Source organism: Xiphophorus maculatus, chromosome 2 (assembly GCF_002775205.1).
Source record: "Xiphophorus maculatus strain JP 163 A chromosome 2, X_maculatus-5.0-male, whole genome shotgun sequence".
Classification (NCBI taxonomy): Eukaryota; Metazoa; Chordata; class Actinopteri; order Cyprinodontiformes; family Poeciliidae; genus Xiphophorus; species Xiphophorus maculatus.
The window spans coordinates 4,376,012-4,403,198 of record NC_036444.1 but is presented as its reverse complement, the minus strand read 5'-3'; the positions used below and the strand labels follow the sequence as shown (position 1 = coordinate 4,403,198).

General features: G+C 36.7%; 1 protein-coding gene across 2 annotated transcripts in view; it reads right to left on the bottom strand.

Annotated features, from left to right (window-relative positions):
- Positions 1-2,088: 2,088 nt before the first annotated feature.
- il34 (interleukin 34) overlaps positions 2,089-27,187 on the bottom strand; it is a 56,556-nt gene continuing 31,457 nt past the window's right edge. For both annotated transcript variants that reach the window (XM_023327056.1, XM_023327063.1), the window contains exons 3-8: positions 18,120-18,223; positions 16,698-16,775; positions 16,364-16,441; positions 11,775-11,882; positions 9,215-9,398; positions 2,089-5,170 (exon numbers count right to left, since the gene is read on the bottom strand). In XM_023327056.1, coding sequence (XP_023182824.1) covers positions 5,085-5,170; positions 9,215-9,398; positions 11,775-11,882; positions 16,364-16,441; positions 16,698-16,775; positions 18,120-18,223 — 638 coding nt within the window. In that variant the 3' untranslated portion in view covers positions 2,089-5,084. The remainder of the gene's footprint in view (positions 5,171-9,214; positions 9,399-11,774; positions 11,883-16,363; positions 16,442-16,697; positions 16,776-18,119; positions 18,224-27,187) is intronic.

Here is a 27,187-nt window from a genome sequence, read left to right as displayed (position 1 = left end):
TTTAATAAAATATATTATTTATTTGGAATAAACAGAGAAACAGGACTCTCAGGTCATTTTCTGAAATGTTGTGAAGAAAGTGTAGAATAATAAAATGAAAGATGATGTAAAACAAACTCAATTACTTATCCTAAAGCATCCTGAAATTACTTCTGTCTTGCATTAAATTTCTGCAAATATAACCCAAAATATAAGATTTTTATCCAATGTAGGTTAGAATTTTTAAAATTTATAGTTGATTTATTATGCTACAAAACTATAGTTGAAAACAAGCAAAAGGAGATGAGTTTGATTTATAGGCTAATGGAGACTAAAACCAAGAAAAAAAAATTACATCTGTGTAACACGGTGGTGATGGTATTATGGAGTGGGCTTGTTTTATTGCACATGATGTGGTTCACATGGACGTTAATATCATTTTGTTCTTTTAAAGATGTTTTTATACATTTATTTTTGCATGGTGAATTCATTATACATCATAAATATGAAATAATATAAAAAAATACACAGTGGATTTAGTCTTGTGCAACAAGTTCTTGGTTTTAAAAATCATTGCTGATATTGACCTTTTGCACGTGACGTCACGCTCTCCAGAACTCCGCCCACTCCGCCATGATGGACGTCAAAACAACCAATATCGCTTCTATTTAGTTGATTTTACTTAAAATATGGTCATAGGGTGGTGCTGCGCGGTCAGCTGTACAGATAAGGATGCAGATCAAACTTGCCATTTTATTTTATAACTTTTACTGAGGAAAGATATGGCGGTGACTTCTGACGTCCATCATGGCGCCTGGATGATTTGTGACGTAGTTACAAAGGCTCAATACATTGAAATATAAAATAAATAAACCTCAAAATTAATGACATTCATACATGACAGGTGGACAGAAGCCTGGATTTTCTTTTAGTTAATCTGTAAGCAGAAAACCAACCATGATGAACAAACTTTGTTTACGCCAAATTTATAGTGCCATAGGCGCTCAGGAATGCCATGACAGTTCTGGATTTCCTTTAAATTGTTCCCTGTCTACAGCTGAAGAGTCAAGATTAAAGATTACGATCCTGTCCATGCAATCACTGGGTTTATTGTGCTCCAGAGCTATTAAATAAAACACCACAGAGATGTACAGTTGGATTGGAAATCATTATATATTTATTCTCAGCTCTTAATGTTGTCAAATCAGTCCTGCCAGAACCAGACTGCCCAGCTTTCTCAGCCCAGATGTTACAAATTTACTGGTTCCTTGTACAGATTAACCTTTTGCACCAACCCGACCACCGCTGTCTGTGCACATTAAGTCATAATGTATACCATCGGGTTGGCTCGGCACTCCGGGTGTGAAATAAACAATAAGCAAGCCACCGGCTGTGAGCAGAACATTTACGATAACACAAACTCAAGAAAGCCAATTATATCCTTGAAGCTGTGCAGAAAGTATTGCTGCAGTAAAACTGAGGCTCTGTTAAGTTCTGAACTCTCAGTTATGTCTTTTAGAAGGTTTCCAATAGAAAACAAGTTTTAATCCGAGTTTTTGTTTGTTTCTTTTTTGCTTAGAGCTACTTCTGATGGGGGTTTATGAAGCGTGATTTCAGATTGTTTTTTACCTATGAGATTATTCATAGAAATTTATAAAATCATTTACTATTTATTTTGACAAATTTCTTATGACAGGAATCATTCGATTAATGACGATTCCTGTCTGGATTGTTATGTTTAGTATTCTCTCCACTGTTTGTTCAATGAGAGCATCAATAAATATCAATAAATTGGACAATTTCATTAAATGCAGTTACTCTGAGAAAATTAGTGATACAAATCACACTTCGTTATGTGACTTATGTCCTGAAAAAGCAAATTGATAAACATTTTTCAAGAGTGGTATTTGTGCTTGTGGGTCTACATTGGAAAAAAAAAATCTTACCAAGTATTCCTGGTCTAGTTTCTAGTGCAAATATCTTTGTACACTTGGAATTAGATAAAACTAACTTTCAAGTAACTTCTCAGCAAGATTAAGTCAATAATTCTTTAATATAGATGAAAAAGTACTAGTTCCATTGGGAGGTTATTTCACAAGACATTTTCCCATGTGTTATAAATTAATCTGCCAGTGGAACAAGAACTTTTTCATCAATATTAAAGAATTATTGACTTAAAACAAGGTCTATAGCTTGCTAAAAAGTATTGTCTTATTTCAAGTGTACAAAGATATTTGCACTAGAAACTAGACTACTATTTCTCTACTAAGTTGCAGTGAATCTCAAAAAGACGGAAGAGATTACAGAAATTATAACTGAGGACGGCGTACTGGAACTGGATTAGCATCACCTGATGCTGGACGGACTTATAAAAAGGGACGTCTGATTGAACAGTAAGTCCTTCATTCAAAGTAAATCTGTAATCCCTGTGGATCATTAACAAATCAAGGTGAAGCTGCTTCTGCTTTCATGTTCCTTTGGTGCAAATCTATTTAATATCTGTGAATTTGAAAACAATTCTGATTATGAAGAGATTATAAATCAGTTTCACAGTGTAAACGCTGTGAAATTATGACAAATTTCTGGATAGAATTTGGGGTTTTAATCCTGAGAAGTTATTTTTTTTGCCTGAGAAGAAGCCCATGTCATCAAAATCTGTTTAAAATTTGTTGAGTCCATGGAGTTTGTCCTGACTTTATTTAGGTAATAAAGCGTAATCGCTGCGACAAAACTATCGGTTATAGCTTTATTGCTAAAAATGACAGCTTTTATATGCATGATGGGAGCGTCTTTTGTACTCTCAGCCTCTAAAAGAGTCATGGGAGAGTCTGCAGACATAAAGCTCTAAACAACAACCAGGATATATGAAAACTTCACAGTCAAAACTTTAAGAATCCACTGATTACTTTTGGATTGAAATGATTAATCGATTAATTGTCAAGTAATTTAGTATTTGAATAAACCATATTTGGAGCATACTGGCTCAAAAAAGGCAATTTTGCTTAGAGAACACATACAGAGCAGTAATTAAAGCAAAACTGCACAAAATATTTTGGATTTAAGATAAAAAACATTCTTTGTCTGCAAATGTTATACACAGAACTGTTAAAGTGACAGTTTTATCCTCACCCAGTTCAAAATGTGTAAAAAAAATGATCCTATTAAGCACCTTTTGCAATTCAGTTATTTGCATCTTAGCATCTTGACAGCTTTAAAAGTCTTTTTATGACTTTAAAGTTAGTTAAAGACAGTTTTCACACATTTGACTTGCATTTGTGACCTCCAATATGTTCCCTGTGGTGTCCAATCTTGAGAAGTTGAGAACAAATCAATTAGTCTTGGATAATTTATGGAGTTTCTCATTCTGCTCAGGAACTAAAGCTTTTCTGTAGGTCACTATTGAAACATCAGTCACCTTGCTGAAAGCGCTATTCTTATTAGGGATGTAGCAATACAACAATTTCATGATATGATACGATATTGTGATCACGATACGATATGTATCACAATATTTGGCAAACGGTACAATTTGATACGATTCGTTTATATCCTTTATATACAGAACAGAAACCACTAAGCTAAAAACAAATTACGAAGTGGATGCCACTAGTCGCTCCGATATCCAAACTTTGCATTAATTTCGCGATCTCACTGCTTTTGCCGCTGTTCTGTTCGCACCGCTCCTCCGTTCCGCTTCCTTTCACGGTTATTTGCACAACTTTACTTCGTTTCTTAGCAACAAAATACAGCCCATCGTTATTTGTTTAAGATTTGAGATTTCCAAAAACAAAGGAATCTAATGTTGCATTTCGTTTTTTACGTTTGGAGGCTCATTCCCTTTCACATAACCGGAAAAGCCGGTTTTGAACATTTCTCTGACATTCGTAAAAATATGGTTTACTTATTTTAGCATAACTCCGGTTTTACTTGGCCTATTAACACAATTTAAAAGCTGGTATGTAGTTTATAATGTGCACTTTAAGCACAAGTTGAAAGTAAGACTGGGGGAGGCGGAGTCTTGCTGCTACGCCGTCACAAACCAGACATGTTAAAAAGACGGTATAAGTCTGTGGACCCCTATGGTTTAACGTATCGATACTCGCGAGTGAAAAATCAATAACTTTCAAGGGTGTAAAAAAATAGATATTGTAGAATCGATATAATTATACAGCCCTAATTCTTATGGCATCGTGCTCTTTCCTGTCACATCTTGAAACTTCAGCCGAAGATTTTAGGGAACTCTGACGTCTTTTTTTATTAAAACTTCAGTCAGAAGACTCAAATTTTTGCATCGAGACAAAACTCGATGCTTGTCATGTTTTCACCAGTTTGGCTTCTCTCCAGATTCCTTTCGAAACTCAGGAACCTCAAGCAAAACTCGGGTACCAATTATACGTCTTGCATCATTGTTTTCCACAAACTTGCCTTTGAAATCATGGCGTACCTGATAAAAACAAACTGAAACAGATTTATGCTGAATACAGAGCTCGGTATAAAGGAACATAAATATACTGTCAGTTGACCAAGTTTGTTTTTCTTCCTCTTTTTTTTGCACAGATGAAAAGAACATAAATCCACAGAGCAGCAAATGAAAATGAACATACTTTTTTGGACAGCTTTTTGATTATGCAATCCGGGCCTGTAGCACAGCTGTAAAACATTTGTTTTTAAATAACATGATGTTTGGCTGTGTTACAAAGTCTGTCTCTTTCTGTTAGCCTTTTGCTGAGGAAGTTCCTCCCCAAAGAATCCATCTCAGAAAACAATGTATTCATCATCGTTATTAACATATGAAAACATAAACACATCTGACGTATGAGTTACCAGAAGCAGGAGACGTCCTCAAGGAAAAGATCCGGCGTCCCAGCTGAAATCCTGAAGGTTCCTCACAAAGCCGAGCCGATTTTCGGCTACATGGAAAGTCTGTATGCTACCAAGTGAAGCACTGGTGGCGTCGCTATGCCAACATGTTCTGTCGGGTCTCACCGCTGCTTGGTGTCAAGGTTTTCAGTCTGTACAATGATCTTGGCTCTTTTTGGAAATGACTTGTTGAAATGGGATTTATTGTGAATCACTGGAGTCTCTGGGCGGCGTCAACGTGGAAGTCACCACTCTGCAGGCTCCGTGGGCGCCGTCTCCAGTTCTGGGCTCTGCGTTTTTCTGCCCTTCTTTGAATGGGAGACTTCACAGTCTGGAAAGCAGAAAAAATAAACGCATCCATGTTATCATTAATTACAATAAATCAAAGCATTCTTTGTGCAGGTGCAACCTGACTGCAGAATGAGTCAGTCTGCTTTTAAACCACATGTGTCAAACTCAACCAAATCTGGGCCGCCGTAGCTTTTTATGTGGCCAAATTACATCATTAAGTCCTTTCAATTTTTTGACAAATTCACACAAAATCAACAAATCTTCACATTTTTCTCTGATTTTACAGCAAAAATTCTCAAAATTTATCAAAAACATTGAGTTTAAGTGACTACTTTGGATCAAATTTTGGTATTTTAAGGACGAAAATGACAATAATTGACATAAGTAACAAAAAACAACTAAATCGGGCAAAAGAAAATATTTCCAAATCAGCTTTACTTGATGTCAAGTTGTAGTCCGTAACTGATACGATGTGTAATAAAAAGTCACATTTAACATCGTACATTAATGCAAATATAAAAATTCCTTACAAACATTTTGAAATTGGCGCCACAAAATCTGTGATTTTGACTGCAAAAAATAAAAAACTAAAGCAATCAAAATCCTGGAGGAACAGCAGTTTATTAATATTTTTAACAGTTTAATTGGTTTCATCAACATATTCTGGCACAACCGGCCCTTTAAGGACACCCATATTTTTGATATGGCCCAAAATGAAAATGAGTTTAATACCGTGATTTAACCTGCCAACGGTTGCCATGGTTACCTTTGTCTTGCTTTTTTTTTTTTTTACATGAATAAGGCTTGTACGTATTTATGTATATAGTTCAGCGTACTACAACTGTTCATCACAGCCAGAGATGGGGATTGTACTCAAGTCAGAGTAGTGATACTTCAACATATTTTTACTCAAGTAAAAGTAAAAAGTAGCCATCCAAGAAATGACTCAAGTTAGAGTAAAAAAAAGTATTTGGTATAAAGTCTACTCAAGCACTGAGTAACTAATCAAATTATCAACCATTTAATATTTAAAAATTACATAATCAGATGGACCAAAATATGAAGTTAAGTAGAAATGTTTGTATTTTAAGGATATAAGTAACAAAAAATAACTAACAAGTATTTTTCCAAATCAGTTTTGTTCGATGTGAAATTATGAAACTTTAACAAAAACTGCTGGTGTGTGTTTGATGAGGCAGAGATGGGGATGTTGAGGATTTCTGGCGAGCGGATGATGGATTTGGATCTGTAAGGAAGAAGGAGGCCACAGAGGAAGGCTGGTGTGACAGATGAGGCTTGTAGGGATTTTTTAGAGTGAAAACAACAAATTAGGATGGTTTCTGAATGCATACAGGAGAGAAAACCAGGAATAAATCCCTCTGACGTTTCCCAGAAAACAAACCTGAAATATTCCCTGAATATATGGATGTTTAAAAACAGCATATCAGTCAAGATAAAGGTGCTGTGGCATCATCAGAGATGCGCTCCACTTCCTGAGACATGCCAAAAATCTTCCCAAGCCAATTTCTGCACACTATCCATCCATCTGAAAGTGAGGCAATGCTGCGCAGCATCTGTGGGGCCTGAAAATCTGGAGCACATAAGGCTGCAGCATTTTTCATGCACACACAGTTACATCAACGTGCGTCTCCTGCAGGTGTTGGGTGACATTCATGCCAGGACCTCAATCTTTTACGTTCAGATTGAGCCAGATGATGGGCTCTGACAGGAGACTCCTGATGGGATCGGTTCTGATTGAGATTTAAAATGCTCAAATTGGTCAGCGACTCGCATCGGGGAAATCCAGGGACGATTCAACAAGTCCAGCAACTACAAAGGATAAAAATGTGTTCAGAATCAGTAAATTGGGACAATATTTTGAACAGGCCAACATTAACCCTGTAGATCAGGGGTGTCCAAGTTTTTTGCCATGTGGGCCTAAATCATCAAGGCAAAACAAATGATCATTTTTAAAAGCGAAAATTGCCAAAAATGTTGAGTTTTTTTTTATTTTTTTTATATAACTGTTGTAAAATAAGCTTGGACTATTTTAATTAAGCACGTTTTTGTAAAAACGGGATTGCAGATCAAAAATTTCAAATGGTTTGTGATTGCTTTCCTTAATGAAAGGCATTCAGTTTGCATATTATTTTTATTATGATTGAAGAAAAGTGAAAAAAATATTTTCTGTTCTCAGCAATAAAAACAGGATCTGGGTCAGTCTTCATTTGAAAACGAGTTTTGGCTGCACCAAGATGTATTTTAGAGCATAAGTCAATGAATAGATGTGATTCTGGTTACCGTGACAACAAAAGAAAACCAAGAAACTAGAAAAAGATGATCACTTTGTATTGCATCTGTGATCTGAGGGCCGTAAAAAACCCTCCAAAAATTAGTCCATGGGCCCCACTTTGAACAGCCTTGCTTTTTATTAAAAATGGGATACCACCCAGGTTAGTGTGTGAAATTAGACAATAAATACTTTTAGGAATACAGTGAACCCTCGCTATATCGCGGTTCACCTTTCGCGGTCTCACTGCTTCATGGATTTGCATCGTGCATTGTGTTCTGCATTCTGATTGGCTAAACAGTCTCTCCGCTTCTTCTCTACCTGTGTGTCAACAACGTTGCGGTATAATATGTACACTTACGTAAAACAGCTTGCCAACTTTAACATAATCGATGGTGGCATGTCGGTTTATAAGAATCTTTTTGCCCAGGAGAAAAAAGACCGACAACAACTACCGATAACTACTGTATGTTCTTCTGTCGAAAAAACACACCTGCACCGCGGGCTTTAGAAGAAATAAAACCGCTACAGAGCGGAGTCAGGATGCAGCGGCTCAGTCAGAAGAGCAGTGAAATACACGTGAGTCACTATTTGTCCTACTGTACTTTGTTTTGTTTTTTTTCATAATCATTTTTTATTTTTTCCGTTCTAATCCAATGACTCAAGTTGCGATGGGGGAATTGCTGATCTCCGCAATTCGGGCACTGGAATCCGCCTTCAGTTCATATTAAAATTATTATTTTACAGTACAGTAGTTATTTGTAGAAAAAAAAAATTATACAGTACTTTTTATTTGTTAAACAAATGTTTGGGCCTGTAAAAAGGTTTTGTTCTTTGGTTTCAATGTATTATGGAGTATTTCATTGTATAATAATTGTAAAAAAAATAAAGGTTCCTACTTCGCGGATTTCGCCTATCGTGGGTTCTTTTTGGAACGTAACCCCCGCGAAAAACGAGGGTTCACTGTGTGGTGAATTCAGCTGAAATGTAATATAGCAGCAGGACCTGGCGGTATTCTTGTTCTTCCTTTTTAAATCCTTCCTTCAGGGGTCGGCCTGCACAGATTAAAAGCCATATGAGGCACAAAACCGAGAAGCACAACTTTCTGATCACAAATGGTCAGTCGCCACATGTTGGGGGGGCTCCGAAATGGGAAAATGAGAAAATGAGAAAGACCTCAGCTCTACTGTCCCCTTCACCGGTCAGCCTTCAGTGGAACTGGTGTTTCGTGTCAGGATTGAAGATCTGGTTTGCGGTGATTGCATGTGATTGGGTGACGATTGACAAAGATGGATGGCTTACTGGAACACCTGCTGAGGATTTTTTTTAAAAGCGAATGCACCTCTTTGGCAAACACTTTCCAGTGGCAGCTGTCCAGATGGTACTCAGTAAGGCAACGTTCAGGATGTCAGGTTACACATTAACATGGCTTCGTGGAAACCCGCAGGCACAAAATCTGTCCAGATGGCCTGGCAGAGGCTGTGGCCCAACGTGGAGCATCAAAGCATCGGATCATCTTTGATCCCGAGCTGGAGAGACAATCACACAACACCGGAGAGCTTGGGGGGGGGAACAAAACAAAGGATGCAGATGGCTTCCTGCATGGCAAATTGACAGAAAAACCTGCCTTTCGTCATCTTCAATGTCCAACCATAACCCCACATGGAACAGATCAGGATGCAAACATACATTTTCATGTAAGAAATCGGATAAATGTTGACGCGTCTTTTATGTGCCGGAGGGAGCGGCTTTCATTTGCAACCCGGGTTTAAACGTCTTCCGTGTTTAACTCACAGTCCTGAGAAGATTCTGTGCTGGAAAAGCACTCCCAGAAAAGGCAGCACATGGTGTGGCACAAGTTATCCACCAGGGATTTTGGAGACGCGAACCTCCAGCTGGACTCCGGCACCCTGTCGGGCTCCTCCGTTAACTGATCCCAAATGTCTTGGATCGTCTCTGGCAGCTCCTGCTGGAACACCTGGACCCACCAAAACAAACACACACACACAGCTGATAGGTATTCTTTAAAAGCAGAAGTCACCTGACAAACACCTGGGAAATAAAGTTATATTACAGCAGCCATTAAATCCCGGCAATAGCTGCCTGTTTGTAAAAAGATATCATTTCAAAATGTCTTTCTGGACCTTAATTTTACCTTTTGCACGTTTTTATACTTCCATTTGAGTCTCAACTGCTTCTAAAAACAACTTAATCACTTAAAAAAAACACCCAGCCGTTTAATGGTAATAAGTTAAAGTTTTTTGGTGAGCCATTTGAGAAACCTCTACTTGTTGAGTCACATTACATGGGCACTGGGCCGTTGCCTAGCAACCCCAGCAGAGCCGAGGCTGTTACCAAGCAACCCCAGCAGAGCCCAGGCCGTTACCTAGCAACCCCAGCAGACCTGCACCTGTCACTTAACAACTGGGGTGTGCAATATGAGCGTAGAGTTTTATCACAATATTTTGTAGTAGTATTGTAACAAAGATAAAATTGATGATTATTAACTATTCATCTTTTTTCATTCTTAGGTAACTGCTTGTCGAGGCATTCATGACGCCACAAACATAAATGCTGCTCTTGAAAAAGGTTTATTTGAAGTAACTTACTTAAATAAGTGTGCTTTCTGTCACTAAACTGCACAAAGAAATTTCATGTAATCATATTTTCTAATTTACTGATATTTATTGACGGTCTCGTGGAAAAACAGTTAAATAGTCCCAAAATAGAAAGAAATCCAATTTTTGTCAGTTTAAGATTGTTTTATCGTGTCAACAAAAGTCTTAACAAGACAAGAAATTTTTCACAACAAATGATAAACAATACGATAAATACCCACAACCTTAGTTCCAGCACGTTTGGTCAGCGGGTTTTACCTCTGTATAATGGCTGCTGCAAAAGACAAGTGTCTTGTTGTTTTTGTTGACTTGCCTTCCAGAAACAACTTGCTGCATTCTTATTGGTTGTGGAGGACGTTCTACTAAGGCTTTTCAAAAATGTACGGTTGTATAATTGCGCATCTTTTTGAAGCCATTTTCACGTGTGAATGTAAACATTGAGTTGGGGGGCGTGGCCAGCAGCAGCTTATTTGATTTAAAGTAACAAGATGCCCTATAACAGCTCAATCTAAAAGGAGCCCAAAATAGGCATTATTGATCAAACTAAAATCTCATTAAGAAGGATTTAGTGTTAAAAATGTAACAAACGTGTTTTGGTATCAAACTTATCCTAACCTGTTCACAGAAGCATAATTGGAAACCTTCCGGTCAATCTTTGATGTAAAAAAACTTCAAGTTGCTGCTCAAAGTATTTTTTACTCCTGAACTTTGGGACCAACTGCATGAAAACATTCCTGAGATTAGCTCCTTAAAATTGTAATTATTTTTATCTGAAGCTGAAATTAGTTTTGTCTGTAATATCGTTTCCTTTTCTGTGTCCAAAACAAACCAGAATCTGGGCTCCACATTCAGAATGATTTCATACAAAAAGACTTTCAAGGAGCCCCAGGATGAGGTTTATTGTGAATTGGTGCTAAATAAATGAACTGAATTTAATTTTAAGGAGGACTCCACAGTTCTTCCAGAAATGTTATCTACAGTTTTAAAATAACTAGAAGATTAAAAAAACTCAACGTTTAATGTGATTTCAGGTCATTAATAATACTGCTCATGACGAACAGATAAAATATTTCAGCATTGTGACCAAGGCAGTCTGAGATCCTAATGTCTGAGGGAGATAAAAGTACCTGGGGTCATTACAGGAAAACATTCAGGGCCAACAAAAGAGCCGCTATTTTGCAATGCTATATTTGTCTGTTAAATAAATCATTCATTAAAGACATGAACAGAAGAAATACTTTAAACTACAAATCACGAGAGGATGAGCGAGATATGAATCCAGCATCAGAGATGTGATCAGCTTTGTTCCAGACTCTGTCTGCCGTCTTTGCCTCACTTGTCTGCTGCTGCAGGGTTCCTGTGTGCTGCTGTCTGCAGGGGGACTGTGGTGATTAATGTACGCCCTGCTTTTGGAAAATAGTCTAAACTGGATTAAAATATTGGATTTAAAAACAAATCCCAGCACAGATAAGCCGTTATAAAAGGAAATCCTGCAGACAGAACTGGTATTTATTCCCTCATCTGCACTTTACTGAATAATCAGGCACTGCATCTTGTACATTCACCTCCCCTGAACTCTTGTTTTCAATCATAAACAGAACTACAGTTAGGTTTCCATCAATAAGAGAATTAGTTCCCGATATTAAACAGATTACATCAATGTGACGTTAGTTAGTGAATTGGTTAATTTTGGGAGAATGTGCAGCTGCGGAGCAAACATGTGAACTTGGTCTTACCTCAGCAGGATGCGACTGAACAAAGACTCCCTCAGCATCCCTGAACCGTCTCTCCAGCTCCGCTGTGTACGGTCGCGAAGGATGCCTCTCCGGCAATACCCGGATGATCTGAAATTGGAACCCATTTTCAGTTTACAGCTCCTTTAATTTGGTATGATCACTTAGTGATGAAAGAAGCATTAAACTCAAGAAAACCTGTTAACACATACTGTAGTTCCCACAAGTCTGAACCGGAAGCGATCTGCCATCTTGGTAGGCAAGCGCAGGACAAAGCATACATAAACCATGGCTTCCAGACCAACAAAAAGGAAGTAGAGTACCCAAAAACTGTAATCAAATAATAGCTGTAACGTACTTATGTTGTTTATAAGTTAGATAGAAATAGAGAGCTGGTTCTAAACTTGTGGCTTGCTTGCTGCTGTCATAGCAACTCCATAGCAACTGTCATCACAGTTACCTGTGATACTACCAAGATGGCTGTCATCTACAAAGTTCCCAGAAGTGTGACGTCAGATGAGAAACATGTATTTGCCATCAGATGGAAATGTTCAAGTGGGATTTCAACATGCAAATAATAAGAAGCTTATTCTCCTGTAGTTCTCCATAAATATTAATGGTTGCTACAGTAATTATTTTTGTCTAATTGTTCAACTCCTCCACAGCTCTAACCTGAAACTAAATATAGACAAATATCCACGTTTCTCTATCCATACGATGTTCTTTTATGCTGTAATCAACATTGTTTACCACTTTGTATTGGTACTCACACTCTTATTACAACTAAAGGCATAAATGGTATTAATAACCTCTGGTTTATTCAATCACCATAAAGTCTTTTCAGTGTGTACAGAACAAAACTTTCAAATTTTACTGTTTGAAAATCCAGTATATACCGTCTTCTGATGCTGATGATGGATTAGTGTGAGAAACAAAAAGCTGCTGAGTAATGTAAGAACCAGAGAGTCAGAAAAAGCTGAGTCACTGGTTGCTATGGCGATTCTGCTCAATTCTGAATAGTTTTAGCTGCCGTTTTAAAAGCTATAAGTTAAATTAACCGAAGACTTGAACCAAGAGTGTGTGTGAACGTTCTGGTGGCTTCGCAGGTAGATTTCCATCTGTGTGTGGTTCTTTTAAGTTGCAGATATGATGTGATAAAAAGTCCCTCCGATTCCAGTTTGGTAAAAAAAAAAAAAAAAAGGATCTGAAATCTAATAGGAGTGAATCAGAGTCTGGGCGTGAGCTATCTGCACTCTGGGCCAATTTGTCAGAAAAGTGTAAGACTCACATCAGTGAGAGACACACTGAATGAGAGTCGACAGAAATGCCCAGATTTTGATGTATAAACTGAGACGAAACTGTGAGCATTAAAATAGTTTAAGTTTAATGAACTTCACATTTCACAGGGACAGAATCTCGAGTGTGACATCACCATACTCTAAACTGAACAAGTGGGAAAAATCATCAAACTTAAACTTGTAATTGTGTAAAACCATAAAAAGGTATTGAAACGACAATGTGGTTCATAAAAGTCCAATTTTCTTTTAACTGTTTAAATGTCAAACTGTGTTTCTGCTGGGAAGTGAAGTCAAGCTCTGGAGCTTCAAAAAGCTCACAGTTTCCACTAAAATATCATTGAAGTCAGTCCAAAAGATGTTTTCTGAACCTTTCTAAACTCTTTTTTAGGGAGCGGAGCAAACCAGAAACCAATAGGTAAACGGTAGGGATTGTATTTTTACCTCTTATTTAAGAGGGCATTGTCAAAAATCTTGATTTTATCACCTCCAAAAATGTAGTTTGAATGTATATCTGAGGGGCAGATATGTATTAAAAATTTTCATTAATAAATACAAAAAAATAGGAAATATACATTTACATTTATGACACTGTTAATGTGCTGTTTACATGTAAAAAAAAAAAAGGTGAAAAAAAACCCAAACATTTATTGTTCTAAAACCCCAGAGGTTCTCTTGACATTACACACCGTAGATAAGGAACTTGTTTTATTTGTTCGTTTTTTTTCCACCAAGGAGAAAGGTGTGATCATATCATGTGCTTGCGAAACCAACTGTTAGTTTTAGGACAAAGATTTAACCTGGAGTCACACAAGCAGCAGGGTTGGCCGTTTCAAATACAAGCTGCGTGACAGAAAACCAGACAGGATCGACTCTGGAGAAGATAAATTCATCCTCATGCCTTAATCACGACGGGTTTCTCAGATTTGACACATTCTGTTTATTTTAACTGTGTTAAAGAGCCTGACAAGTGATTCACTGTGATTGGTGCAAAATGGAAGAAATTAGTTGACAGATTGATTGGCGTTTTAAACAGCATTTAAAAACAAAAATAAAAACGGTGAATTCCTTGTAAAAAAAAACAGGAAGTTACTAGTTTGGAAACTGCATTATACAAAGTCAAAATGTTACCACAACATGTTTACTAATGCAACTGGGACTACTGGAGCGCAACATCACTTTCCATGTTTCCAAAAGCAAAGAGGAATAATAAATCCTTAAGATATTAAAGACTCTGCGCTGGACTGATGCGCTGCAGCTGACTGAAATAATTGATAACTCCCTTAGCTCCAAATACCAGACACTATTAGGTTACGCATCAGTCAAATGCAGTTAGGGGAAGTTATTTTTCATAAGTGGTCTGAATTTATGCCTTTAATTCCTGACGTGTGATTCTCAAGAGTGAGTCAGAGAGCCTCCCAGAACAAGGAGTCACATCGGTTTATCGCAGAAATCTGGAACATTTAGACCAGACTTAACAAATCACTTAATGTATTTTGGAAAAGGAAAAAGGCTTTGTCAATCCGGGGACGGTGGGAAAATTGGCGTGAGCTGCGTGTGCTGGCATGCAGAGACAGATAAAGATTTATCGGATGGGTTAAAAACACGAAAGAATAAATAATTTCTGTCTCAGATGATCTGAATGGGTCTGGTTCTACCACTTCGGCTGGTGTGTCTGTTTCATAACATCTTTCACTGCCATCCTTTAGTCAAAAGTTAGACATTTGATTTTACACAACATTTTAATCCAAAAGTGGTCTGTACTTTGACTGGGCCACTTTACTTGGGTGTTTTTCTGCTTCAGTCAATCTGTTGTTTGGCATCATTGTAATGTTTGGGCCAAACTTCACCTGTCAAAAAAATGTCCTCACACTTTTCGACTCAATGCCAACAATGTGCACAAAAAAAAAATGGCAAACCATTATACATTATACCGCCACCACCGTGCTTCATAGTTGGTGCTGATATGTTGTGTTTGCAAACGTAAGTCAAGCTACGAGATCGTCACTCTCCTAAAATAATGGCTGGAGACACTTTTTGACAAAAGTGATTTTGGAAAGAAAAACAAAACAAAAAAACCAACAACTGCCACCTCTCTTTAGAGAGAAGAAGTCTATGGTATCACATTCCTGCCAAAAATCTCCAGCTGGTGTATTTCAAATTAAAATTCAAAGATACTTTTTTGATCCCCAAGGGAAATTAAATGCTCTTGTACCTCATATTAATTCAAATTCCTTATAGAATCAAATCAGTAAGAGAGCAGCAGCTCCTCTTATCGATTAGAAGGGGGATGTGTCATGGATTTAAAGCATAGAAGAAGAAAAAAATATATATATATATCACCAGGTGACTCTGAACCCATCCAATCACTGTACAGATGGTTAAGCAAATAAATGTGTGATGTGCCATAACTTTCTTCAAATGAACAGAAACAAAACTGAAGTTATTACTGTTGGACTTAAAAAGAAACGATCTGGAGTCAGAGAAAAGATTCAATATTACAGCTGGAACCTACAGATCAGGTCTGAAATCAGGTCGGTGTGGTGATGGACTTAGACCTGAACATTCAGAATCACATGAAGACGGTTACAAAGTTGGCCTTCTATCACCTGAAGAACATTTCCAGGATTGGAGGACTAATGTCTCGGCAAGGTCTAGAGGAACTCCTTACACTGTCAGCTCAGAGAATAGACTTTAAAATACTGTTGTTAGTTTATAAACCACTGAAGGTCTTAAAGATCTGCTGGTGTTGTATCAACCTTCCAGACCTCTCTGGTTCTGGTTCTGCTCTGCATCCCCAGAACCAGAACCAAACATGGGGAAGCAGCATTCAGCTTCTATGCACCACAAATCTGGAACAAACTTCCAGAAAACTTCAAAACAGTCGAAACACTGAGTTCCTTTAAAACTACTCTAAACACCCATCTGTTTAGAGTTGACTTTGATTCATAATAACTGGAACGTTGATTAATTCTGGTCTTCAATATTTGATGAGGATTACTCTTGATAATTTTGGTGATGAAATTTGACAGAATGTGATATTTTTGCTTGCTTGCTGTTCCCAACATACCTGGTTACGGTGTTGTTTTTATCATGTGAAGCACTTTGAACTGACTTGTTTCTGAAACGTTCCAGAAAAATAATCTTGACCTGACTTGACTTTGTCTCTGTAGAAAACAGAGGGACAGAAACGGATCCTAACTGTCTCTGTCCTGTTAGCATTGGCAGATATTTGCTAAATGTTCAAAGTTTTCCAATGCCTATATAAACATTCTCTCTGTATAAATGGAAACATACCTTTTTTAAGACGCCCTGGTTGACTTGAAACCACAGCCTCTGGAGAACCAGCTCATCCAGTCCTTCCACCTTTAATTTCTGAGAACAGGGTACAGTTGGCATATTAAAACAATACATTTCCACTAATATTTAATTTAGAAATCTCAAAATTAGAGGCTTGAAATCGTATCCCCAGCACAACATTCATTTGTCAGACTTATCTTTGGAGCAAAGTCCAGACATTTGAACAGGGCAGTAAATTTGTAGAACTGAATGTCCTGCATGTGGTCCGATACAACCACACTCTGCACCAAACTGAACTCTGCGGTGAAACTCTAAAAATCTTGATTCATACCATTTTGCTGATATTTGACAGCTTAAAGATTTCCTCGTGATGAACTCGGATGGCATAGTTGATGGGAAAGTTGTGCTTCTGTAACAGAGAAACGGAGAGAGACGCATAAAAACTAACCACAAGCTCAGATACAATTCTTTTCACTCCCTTTAAAATATCTGTCAGTAAATCAAAAGGAGAAAAGTTTCAGAAACGTAAATGTTCAGCAAACTTCAGATTATGGTGCTGCTTGACTAAAAAGCTTCAGGTTTACGGTTGCTGGAAACACCTTGAGCATCTTGCAACCTGCTCTTTGTGTGAACACCAAGTACCTTTTGTTTAGTTTCTAGTTCAAATGTCTTATTACACTTTAATTAATACAAAACTCACAAGTAACTTTTGGGCAAAATACAGGAGCTTATTTTAAGTCAATAATTCTAGAATATTGATAAGAATTATTAGTTCTACTGGCAGATTATTTCACTTGTAGGAAAACGTTTTTTATAAGTGAAAAAATCTTGAAGCGCAACTATTAATTTTATTATTCACTTAAAACAAGCTCCTATATCTTGTTGAAAAGTTACTTAAAAGTTAGTTTTGTTGTATTATAAATTTACAAAGCACTAGAAACCAGAGTTGGGTATGATTAGTTACATTTACTCAATTACATTTACTTGAGTAACTTTTGGGGGGAAATTTAGTATTTTAAATACGCTGTACTTTTTACTTTTTATTCAGTAATTTTATTATGAAGTATTTCTACTCTTACTTGAGTAAATGAATGAAAAACAAACATGTTTTAACCAAACAGTCACCAGACACAGACACACACCTGCAGCTTTTGTTAAAGTTTCATAAGTTTTTTATTGAAAGAAACTGATTTGGAAAAATTTTCTTTTGCCTGATTTTGTTATTCTTTGTTATTTATATGAATTATTGTTATTTTGGTCCTTAAAATACCAAAATTTCCACTTAACTTTATAGTTTGGTCCATCTGATTATGTAATTTTTAAATAATAAATGATTGATAATTTGATCAGATATTCAGTACTTAAGTAGACTTTTTACCAAACATTTTTTTTACTCTAACTTCAGTAATTTCTTGGATGGCTACTTTTTACTTCAGTAAAATATGTTGAAGTAGTGCTACTCTTACTTGTACAATTTTTGGATACTTTAGCCATCTCTCATAAAAACTAGACAAAAATACTTAAGACTTTGTGTTTTTGCGGTGAACTTGTTAGTTGTTTTAACGTTTTAAACCGTTTCTATTGCTTCTTTTAACTTCTTGAACCCTTTCTCACATGCAGTAAAGTTGGAGGGTTTTGAACTGTTTTGCACCCCAGCACCATTTTAGAGGAAACCGTTGACAGATAAAGGATTTCAGTCACGCTCATCGCTTCAGGATCGATTCCGGTCCATTTTTACGTCGCCTCGTCTTACCATGTACCGCCGCCTGTGGCTCAGGCTGTCGTTGAGCGTCTTGAGGGGCGTGCACATGCTGGCGGGCGTGGAAGCCATCAGAACGGGAGCCATTAGAAACAGGCCTGCAAGAGACGGGACAGACGGAGGACAAGATTGAATGTACGACCTGTGCAGCTGATGCCTCCAACATCCTGATTTAACGGCTGGAGTTTAATCACAGTCTGAGCTAAGATTTAATCCAGACATGTGCAATGTGGTGTTAAAGGAGGTGCTGTTATGTTTCATCTCACCTTGAGATGATCCAGTTAGTGCAAATGACTGATAATTTGATCAGTTACTCAGAACGAGTAGACGTTTTACCAAATACTTTTTTACTCTTACTTGATTAAAGTCCAGAAATCATCACAGAGAAAGAAAGATAACTAGGAAGCAGGGCTGCAACTTAATTATTATTTTAATAATCGATTATTCTGACAATTAATTGTATGAAAGAATAGCACATTTTTCAAATTTTTCATTCAACACCATAAACAATCTTATACAGTGTTGGGAATACATTAAAAAAGCAAATAAACAAATAAACAAATCCCCCTTTTTAAACAAGAAAAACATTTTATTGCCCAACATACTTTTATCTGAGTGAAGCCAAAACTACCTCTTGAGGAGTTTTATGTAAAACATATTTACAGACAAAGGCAAAATTAATATATTTTTTGTACAGTTTTGGACTAATTACTACTGCATCTTTTTCCTGTCTGTATACTGCAGTTAGCAATTAATAAAATCATTAAGTCAGTTGACGATTATTTCAGTAATTAATTAAAGTAATCATTTCTGCCCTAAATGTGTCGTATGCTTTTCTTCATTTGAGATTATATGGAAATAATTTACAAAAACAAAAAATATTGTTCATATTTCATAAAATTATTAATCAAAAGTGTGAATAATTCAGACTCTACTTTAACAAATGACAGTCCGAGGACCAAAACAGAAATATTTTTTCAAATTAGACAATCTGGTCTTGTTTAAATAAGCCAAACAAATCATTTTGAAGCACACGTTTTATATTTGTTAAAAATAAAAATATGTTTCTGATAATGTTTCCCAGTCTCTTACAGTTATGGCCTGCAGTGTTTCAATGTTAGTGACACAAAAAAAACAAGCAAAATGCAACAATGAGCAATAAAAAAAAACAAATAAATTACATATAAAGGTGGGGAGGAAAATAAGATGGGAACCAGGTGAGCTAATCACCTCACTGTTGTCAAATCAGCAACTTTCTTGCTAAATTCAGACAAAAAAAAATAGTATTGACCAAAATAGCACCTAGCAACCTAGCAACTCACTCACTGTTTGGCTACCTAGCAACTCACTCACTCTTTGGTTACCTAGCAACTCACTCACTCTTTGGTTACCTAGCAACTCACTCACTCTTTGGTTACCTAGCAACTCACTCACTCTTTGGCTACCTAGCAACTCACTCACTCTTTGGTTACCTAGCAATGACCTGTTGAGTAACTTGCGCAGCAGCAGTTTAAGGTTTCCTAGAAATAAACAGCATGGAGTGAAAACTGGATGAAACAGAAAAAGTTGGGCAGAATTTTAAATATTTAAAACAAACTAATTAATAATTATCGATAGACAATTATTGATATCGGTTGATATGAAACACTAATATTGTGATAAGTTTTTCACCTTCATATATAATATATTCAAGTACATTTTGAATTTTTTTTTAATTTAATGATAGAAAATTTATTTTATACAATACTAAAAATACAAATTAACAATTAAAATTCTTTTTTAAACAAGAAAAACGTTTTATTGCCTAAACTGCCGCAACATAGCATTCCATAAGAGAAAAATATTTCTGACATAATCATGTGACGAGCTCAGCCTCTCTGCTTGACTTAATACAGTGTAGAGCTAAACCATTGTTTTTTGTTTTTTTGGATTATCCAATTTATAATTAGATAACAAAAGATGCTTAATGGGAAATTTTCTGCAGAATTTGAAAGAGGTGAAGCTAAAAGTTTCACTTTGAGTTGGTATTTTCAGTAAAAAGGTTTAATTTTTCTTCATAAATGTGAAATGCTTTTATTCTTTGTACAGGTTTGGCTCTGAACATGCTGTTTTTTCAGCAAATGGCCTTTTTTCATTTTTTATACTGCAGTTAACGTTTAATGGATTCTTGCTCAGTCTGGATGGAGCCGCCGCTACACTTTTCATGACTTAACAAGTCATGATGGAGAAACTGGACGAACTCTGTCAGTGAGAAGAAAGTCATGAAGCTGGGATTTTTTTTTAAATCACAGACTACTGAATTCAGACGTGATTGGACTTTATCGATATTTATCGATGCTCTCATGGAGCCAACAGGGGGAGAAAACTGTAAAATGTACAATTCATGACAACATGATCAGGATTCAATAAGAAATATTCACAATAAAGATAAAAACAATAAATGCCCATAACTAGTGTGAAGTTTGGTGCAGCTCTACCTGAAAAAACCTTGGCAGACGTGAATGCACCCTGCATACCTCAGAGCTCACACTGAGGCCAACCCGGGACGCTGAGCCTCTACTGGCCGCTAGGATTATCATATTTTGAATTTTCACGGATGATTTATGGAACCGACATTCTGGCTCTGATAAATCTGCCGATTTCCGCTCCATGCGTCTCCTTATTGATAGAGTTTCTGCAACAAATGCAAAATCAGTTGTATTGATTTGCTTTTCTGCTAACGTGGTGTGATGTCTTGTTATTTTAACACACCAGTTGCTCAACAGAAGCATTTCTTCAGATCAGCTCATCACGCAGAGGAAAACAAATTAAACCCAACTTTCCAGCCACATAATGAAAAGCAGGGCTTCACAAGTTAACATTATGTGGGCTTGTAGACTCAGTGCCTACTAATCAGTCTGCATTTCTGTGGTGTGCATCACTATTTCTCCTCCAAAATCCACCGTTTCCTTCAGAAATCACCCAATTAATGAGCTTGATTGACAGCGCTATGATCCTCCCCTGGCTCTGATTGGTTGTTTTGGATACATTTCTTCAAACAGCAATAGTAGCTGAAGAAGAAGATGGAGGAGATTGATTTTGTTTTACAGATTATTTGTATTATAAACTATCACGATATGGTGACAGTTTTAATAAAAACATTTATTATGTAAGTTATATACTGCACCTTTAATGTAATTTGGTACAATAAAGATAAAATTGTTGATTCGATAAAATAATATTTTCAGACCATTTTCCAGTAATATTACAGTAATGGTATAATATTGGAAAAACATCTTCTAAAAGATTTATACACTTCTTTTCCTAAAGAACCTTTAACACTGGAAAACATGTTAAAAAGCCAAAATAAATTAATTAAGCAACCAAAATACAAAAAATGCAATTAATTATGAAGTTTTTGTAAGCAAAATTGTTTTGAAAAAATAGGCCAGTTGAGACCAAATCACCAGACTGAAGACTTTTGTCATCTGAGTTTTGGTAGTAAAAACGGTACAGACACAAGAAAAAATGTCATGCAAATGGAAATTATTGAACTTTTTTAATTTGTCATGCGATTAGCTGTTTTATTGCTTATTGCGACAGATATATCTTGCTTATATCTGAGTTGTAATCAAGTAAGAATAGCACCACTTCAACATATAAGTTGTGCTTTTATTGTAGTAAAAGTAAAAAGTGTCCATCCTAGAAATTACTCAAGAAAAAAAAAGTTTTGGTCAAGAGTCTGATCAAGTACTGATCAAATTATCAATCATATAAGATTTAAAAATTACAAAACAAGATGGACCAAAATATAAAGTTTAGAGGAGATTTTGGTATTTTAAGGACCTAAATGACAATAATTCATATAAATAACAGAAAATAACAAAATCTGCCAAAAATATAAGAAAAACTGCAGCTGTGTGTCTGGTGAATTTTTGGTTAAAACATGTTTATTTTTCATTCAGGGGGTAAAAAATCCAGACATTTTATTCAAGTAAGAGTAGAAATACTTCATAGTGAAATTACTCAAGTAAAAGTAAAAAGTACAGCGTAGTAAAAGAACTAATAAAAATATAGATTTTTTAAAAAGTTACTCAAGTAAATGTAACTTGTTACTATCCTACTCTGCTTCCTATAAACCACAGTAATCAAAATAAACACTAAATACTTAGCAAAATTTCACATTTTGTTCTAAATAACAGCTGAATTACAGTTCTGGTATTATATGCTGGGAAAACAAAATTGCCGTCTCAGCAACTGCAAGTCAGACATAGTGGGAGGAAAGAAACCCGGTGACGAAGTTTCTTTTCCTCATGCTGAACTTGTAAATTGGAAACAGTGGGAGGACTATTTATCTGCTAAACTGTATCCATAGGAGATGGCTTCCAGATGGCGCGCTGCATTATTAAGCTAATCTGTGGGACGATCTCCACAGGCGACTGTGTCAGAAACTCGGAAACTGTCACTCAAATGTAACCTCGGGGGTTTCTTTCCCTATCAACACTTTGGGACCGCGTCAGACGGCTCTGATTGGACCCACTGCTGGATCAGAGGGTCACCAGATATCAAGTTGTGCTAATAGCTGCTCGAGGCGCCAACGAGAGCCAAAGTTGGGTCGTTTATCAAAACAAGAGTGCTGCTGCTAAGCGTGTCTGTCCCAAAGGATGTCTCACTTTAAAACTCAGTTCAACAGAGATTAAACTGAATGCACGCCAATAATCTACTTCACTTTCATTTGTTCATTTTTCATAAGCCAGCATCCGCTAAAAACAACAAATAAATGAGGGTGAGATCATTTCAAACACAAATGTTCAGCCCTAACTGATATTCACTAAACGCTGTTTGCTGGAAACACTTAAGAGTAAGATTTATTCTAAAAAATCCTCGTAACAATTTGCAGAGAGAAATTTAAATGCCATGAATTCAAGTACATCTAGTAAATTATACTAAGAAGAAAGCTAAAGACACGGCAACAACCAAAATCCTAGCCAGTATTTTTACTCTGGCTGCTGGTGCAAATGTCTTAGCAGGCTGAAAAAACACAAAACAACTTACAACTAACTTTTCAAAAATATACAAGAGCTTATTTTAAGTCAATAATTCCTTAATATTGATCAAAATGTTCTAGTTCCACTGGCTGATAATTTCATATTGAATAAATGTCTACTAGAAGTGAAATAATGTGGCAGTGAATCTAATATTTTTTAATCAATATTAAGGAATTTATTCCTTAAAACAAGCTCCTACTGTATGTCTTGTTGAAATGTCACTTGTTAGTTTTCCGATTAGTTTACAGTCTTCCATATTTGCTGTTTATTTTTTCTTTTGTAAATTTTTTTGGGGGCATTTTGTACACCTTTAGCTGTGCATTTACACCTGTTGACAACAAATTTAAAGCGATAGCCCTGTAAATCAGTGCAGCATGTTCATTGATCTGTGCCGTAGAGAAAATGTACTGATCCACATCAGAAGAAACGTTTAGAAACAGCTTGAGCAACACGAACCAGAGTCAATCTGCAGGGAAAAGTCCAATTCATGAACCTTTCTGCCAGAAACATCCCAGAGCAGGTGCTAAGGTGTTTATGTAACGCACACTCCTGCAGTCAGAAAGTTGAAGGTTTCACAGCAGGCAGACACACAAAAGGTGAAAGGGGGGAACGTAAACGATCCAATCAGTTCCACTAAATTATCCAACGCTTGCTAAAAGCTGACCTGCTCCTGCAGCAGGAGATTCCTGAGTTTTAAGTGAAGGAATTGTTCTTGGGCTCAAATCTTTCCCCATGAAGAGCTGCAGCTGCAGCTCAATCCAACCCGCTGCCGGGAGAGCAACACATTCACTCTGCAAACATGTGAAACATGGCAACGGCTCAATCGAGGAACTTTAAGGTGGAAGAGCCGCAGAGAAACTTTGGGTTAATTTCTGAAACGGTTCCAGGTGGAAAAAACAAAGATGGACGATGACAGAGAGGCAGCAAGTGAGTCTTAATTTGCTCTCAGAGTATTTGACTTTAAGGAGAAAACATGTCAAACTGTTTTGTATCGGCAGACTCAATATGCTTTTCTCTTCCAGATAAATCAGTTTATTTATTAAAGCACCTGACGTTTCTATTGAAGCCAGAATATCTTAATCTGATCAGTTAAAGAAAGAACACAGCTGCGTTTAAGCCTGGACCGCTTGGTTTTAATGCCTCTTTTTCTTTGTCAAATTGTCTTTTCTCATCCTCATTTAGTTTATATTTTATTAATTTTACAAATGTTTTTCACTTTTTCTTGCACTTACATTTTTTTTCAAATATTTTATTTTTTTATTGTTTATTTTTAAATTTCATACTTAAATTATTGCACCAAAAACTTCACATGTATTCATTTTCACGCATAAATATTTTCCTAATATTTTGTCTTATTTATTCATTTTATGTTTGGTTGTAAAACTCCTTTTTCAATGTATATTTAAAAATGTGTTTGTAATTAATTAAATTTTTTAATTTTCCTAATTTCCTTTTTACATTTTCATAGCTTTTATTTTTAATATAATGAATCCTTACTATTTTATTTGCACCCTGATTTCTGCTGATATTTTAAATTTCTTTTGAATTTCAATATTTCTCAAACATTATTATACATTTACTTATTGTTTCAACTTCTTTATCACGATTAGTATTTAGTTTAACTTAATATCATTCTTTAACCGGTTAAATATTTTTGGTGTGCATACTTTTTATTATGTAGTTTTTCTGTTTTTGATATTTTAATTGTTTACAAACCTATTTTGTTGTTGATCTAAATAAAAGATTTTAGGCATTTATTTTAAACTTTGTCACAATTTATAATTTTCCATGCATCCATCTATGATAACGTTGTAACTTGTTGATAATCTCATTGTTGGTCGTCATTGTTGAATAATCTTTACCTCCTCACTGCAGGGTCAGAGGTTTAACTGGTCGGAGCTTCAACCAGTTAAACCCCCGTTGCTGCTAACATCAGAACATCGTGGTTCCTCCAGGTTGGATTCCCGAGACTCAAGCATCTCAGATATTTTTCAAGAGTTCATGAAATGCTCTCAACCTGCGATGAAAGCAGCTTGTGAAGCCATCTGGAAACCTTTTAATACACGGAGAACAAAAACATCACAAAAGATGAAGCAAACATGATCCAGGGCAGGAATGTTGGATCGTCACAGCTGCGTGTCTGGAAGTGCATGGATTCTGGATAATTCAGACCTCCCAAACTGTTCCTCATTTCCAGTCACTTTGCAGCCGGTTTGATCAGTTCTTCTCGGATACAGTTGATTATTTTGCGTCAGAGCGAGTCCATGCAGAAAGCCGTGTTTCTGCAGGTTGACACACGTTTGTGAGCGAGAGCTGGGATCGTTTGCGCCGGGAAACATTATTTTCATCTATTTGTTTCATCGCCACTGCAGGGAGAAAATTTAGTCTTTTGGTTTGGATCAAAACTCACAAACAGCCTTCAGTCCAAGCAGGTGTCCGTTTTTTGTTTTTTTACAAAGTGGGAGATGTATGAGAAACCGAACGCAGCAACGAACAGATGCCTTTTTTAATGATCTCCAACTGTGACGTTCTGACACTTGATGGCCTTACCGCCTGACCCACAATAACTTCTCCACATCTGTCAACAATCACAGAGCAAAACAGAAAGTCTGAGCAACACTTAAAGGACGCAGTGACCCACCCATCCATCCATCCACCCATCCACCCATCCATCCATCCATCCACCCATCCACCCACCCACCCATCCACCCATCCACCCATCCATCCATCCATCCACCCATCCACCCATCCATCCATCCATCCACCCATCCATCCATCCACCCATCCACCCATCCATCCATCCATCCATCCATCCATCCATCCACCCATCCATCCATCCATCCATCCATCCATCCATCCATCCATCAAGGATGTTTTCACACCTGATAATCCAGTAGACTCGGTTTGATTTGGGACATTTGCAGCATTTGTTACATTTTCAGCAGCTACGGTTCACTTTCACACTGCACTGTGTCAAACAATGCAAACTCTTTCAAAAAACTTGTTCTCCTCCTCGCCTCTGGGGGCGCTGCACCAAGAAAAAAACGACAAAAACCTCTGAAGAAGACACTGAGTGCAACTTCCTTCTTCACAAAATGTAGACAAAAATGGAGTAACACCAGATTTTAGCGGTTGTAGGATTACTCTTTTGTCTTTGGTAAAAAGACAAAAGAGTAATCCACTTCCTGCTCTTGGAGCGGTCTCTGGTCCACTTGGCATTCACATATGCATTCGAACCACACCAGAGTTCACTTCAACTGAACCGAAACCGAGGTTTGTAGACGGACCAGAGTTTCTCTTTGACTTGGATTAAAGTGGACTAAACAGAGCTGGTGTGAATGCACCCTGAGAGTCAGAACCAAGTCATAACCAGATGTGACCAACCTTATTCTGATTCCCAAAAAGGTTTTATTTGCATCATATACCTTGCTACTTTTATTGTTTTATTGCACCTCTTACATGCTGATCATCTCTCTGTTTCTTTAAAATCAGGTTTTCCTTCAAATTCAATTTGATTTCAGAGTGATCCAAGGAAAATAACTGAGGTAAAGAGTTCTGATTCTTCTACTTAGCGGTTTTCTGGTGCAGAAGTCATTGTGTTTGGAGACTTTGAATCAGTTTTTCTTATTCTTCCCTCAACATTACAGGTTTCTAGGATGCGAAACTCTTTCTTTAAACTTCAGAGAGACAAGAAAACTTTGAATAAATGTTAAATAATGTTTTGAATGTTCAAAAGAAATGAAATAACGTCTTAAGAGGATGTAGAATATTTATCGTAGTTGAAATTTAATCCTCTTAATCTACGGTTCATCCAAGTTAATGAAAAATTAATCATTATTTTGACAAAAGTTGAGATTCTCCTCTTCTTTGAATGTGTGATGAACCCAGAGTTGGTCAAATAACAATCCTTTGATGGATTATAGTACAGAATATTTATGTACATTTGAACTGTAAATTTAGCACATCAGTTGGTAAAATATGCTGAGCTAAAGACAGACATACTGAAGAAACCCCTCAAAGAAAGACCTCAACTCA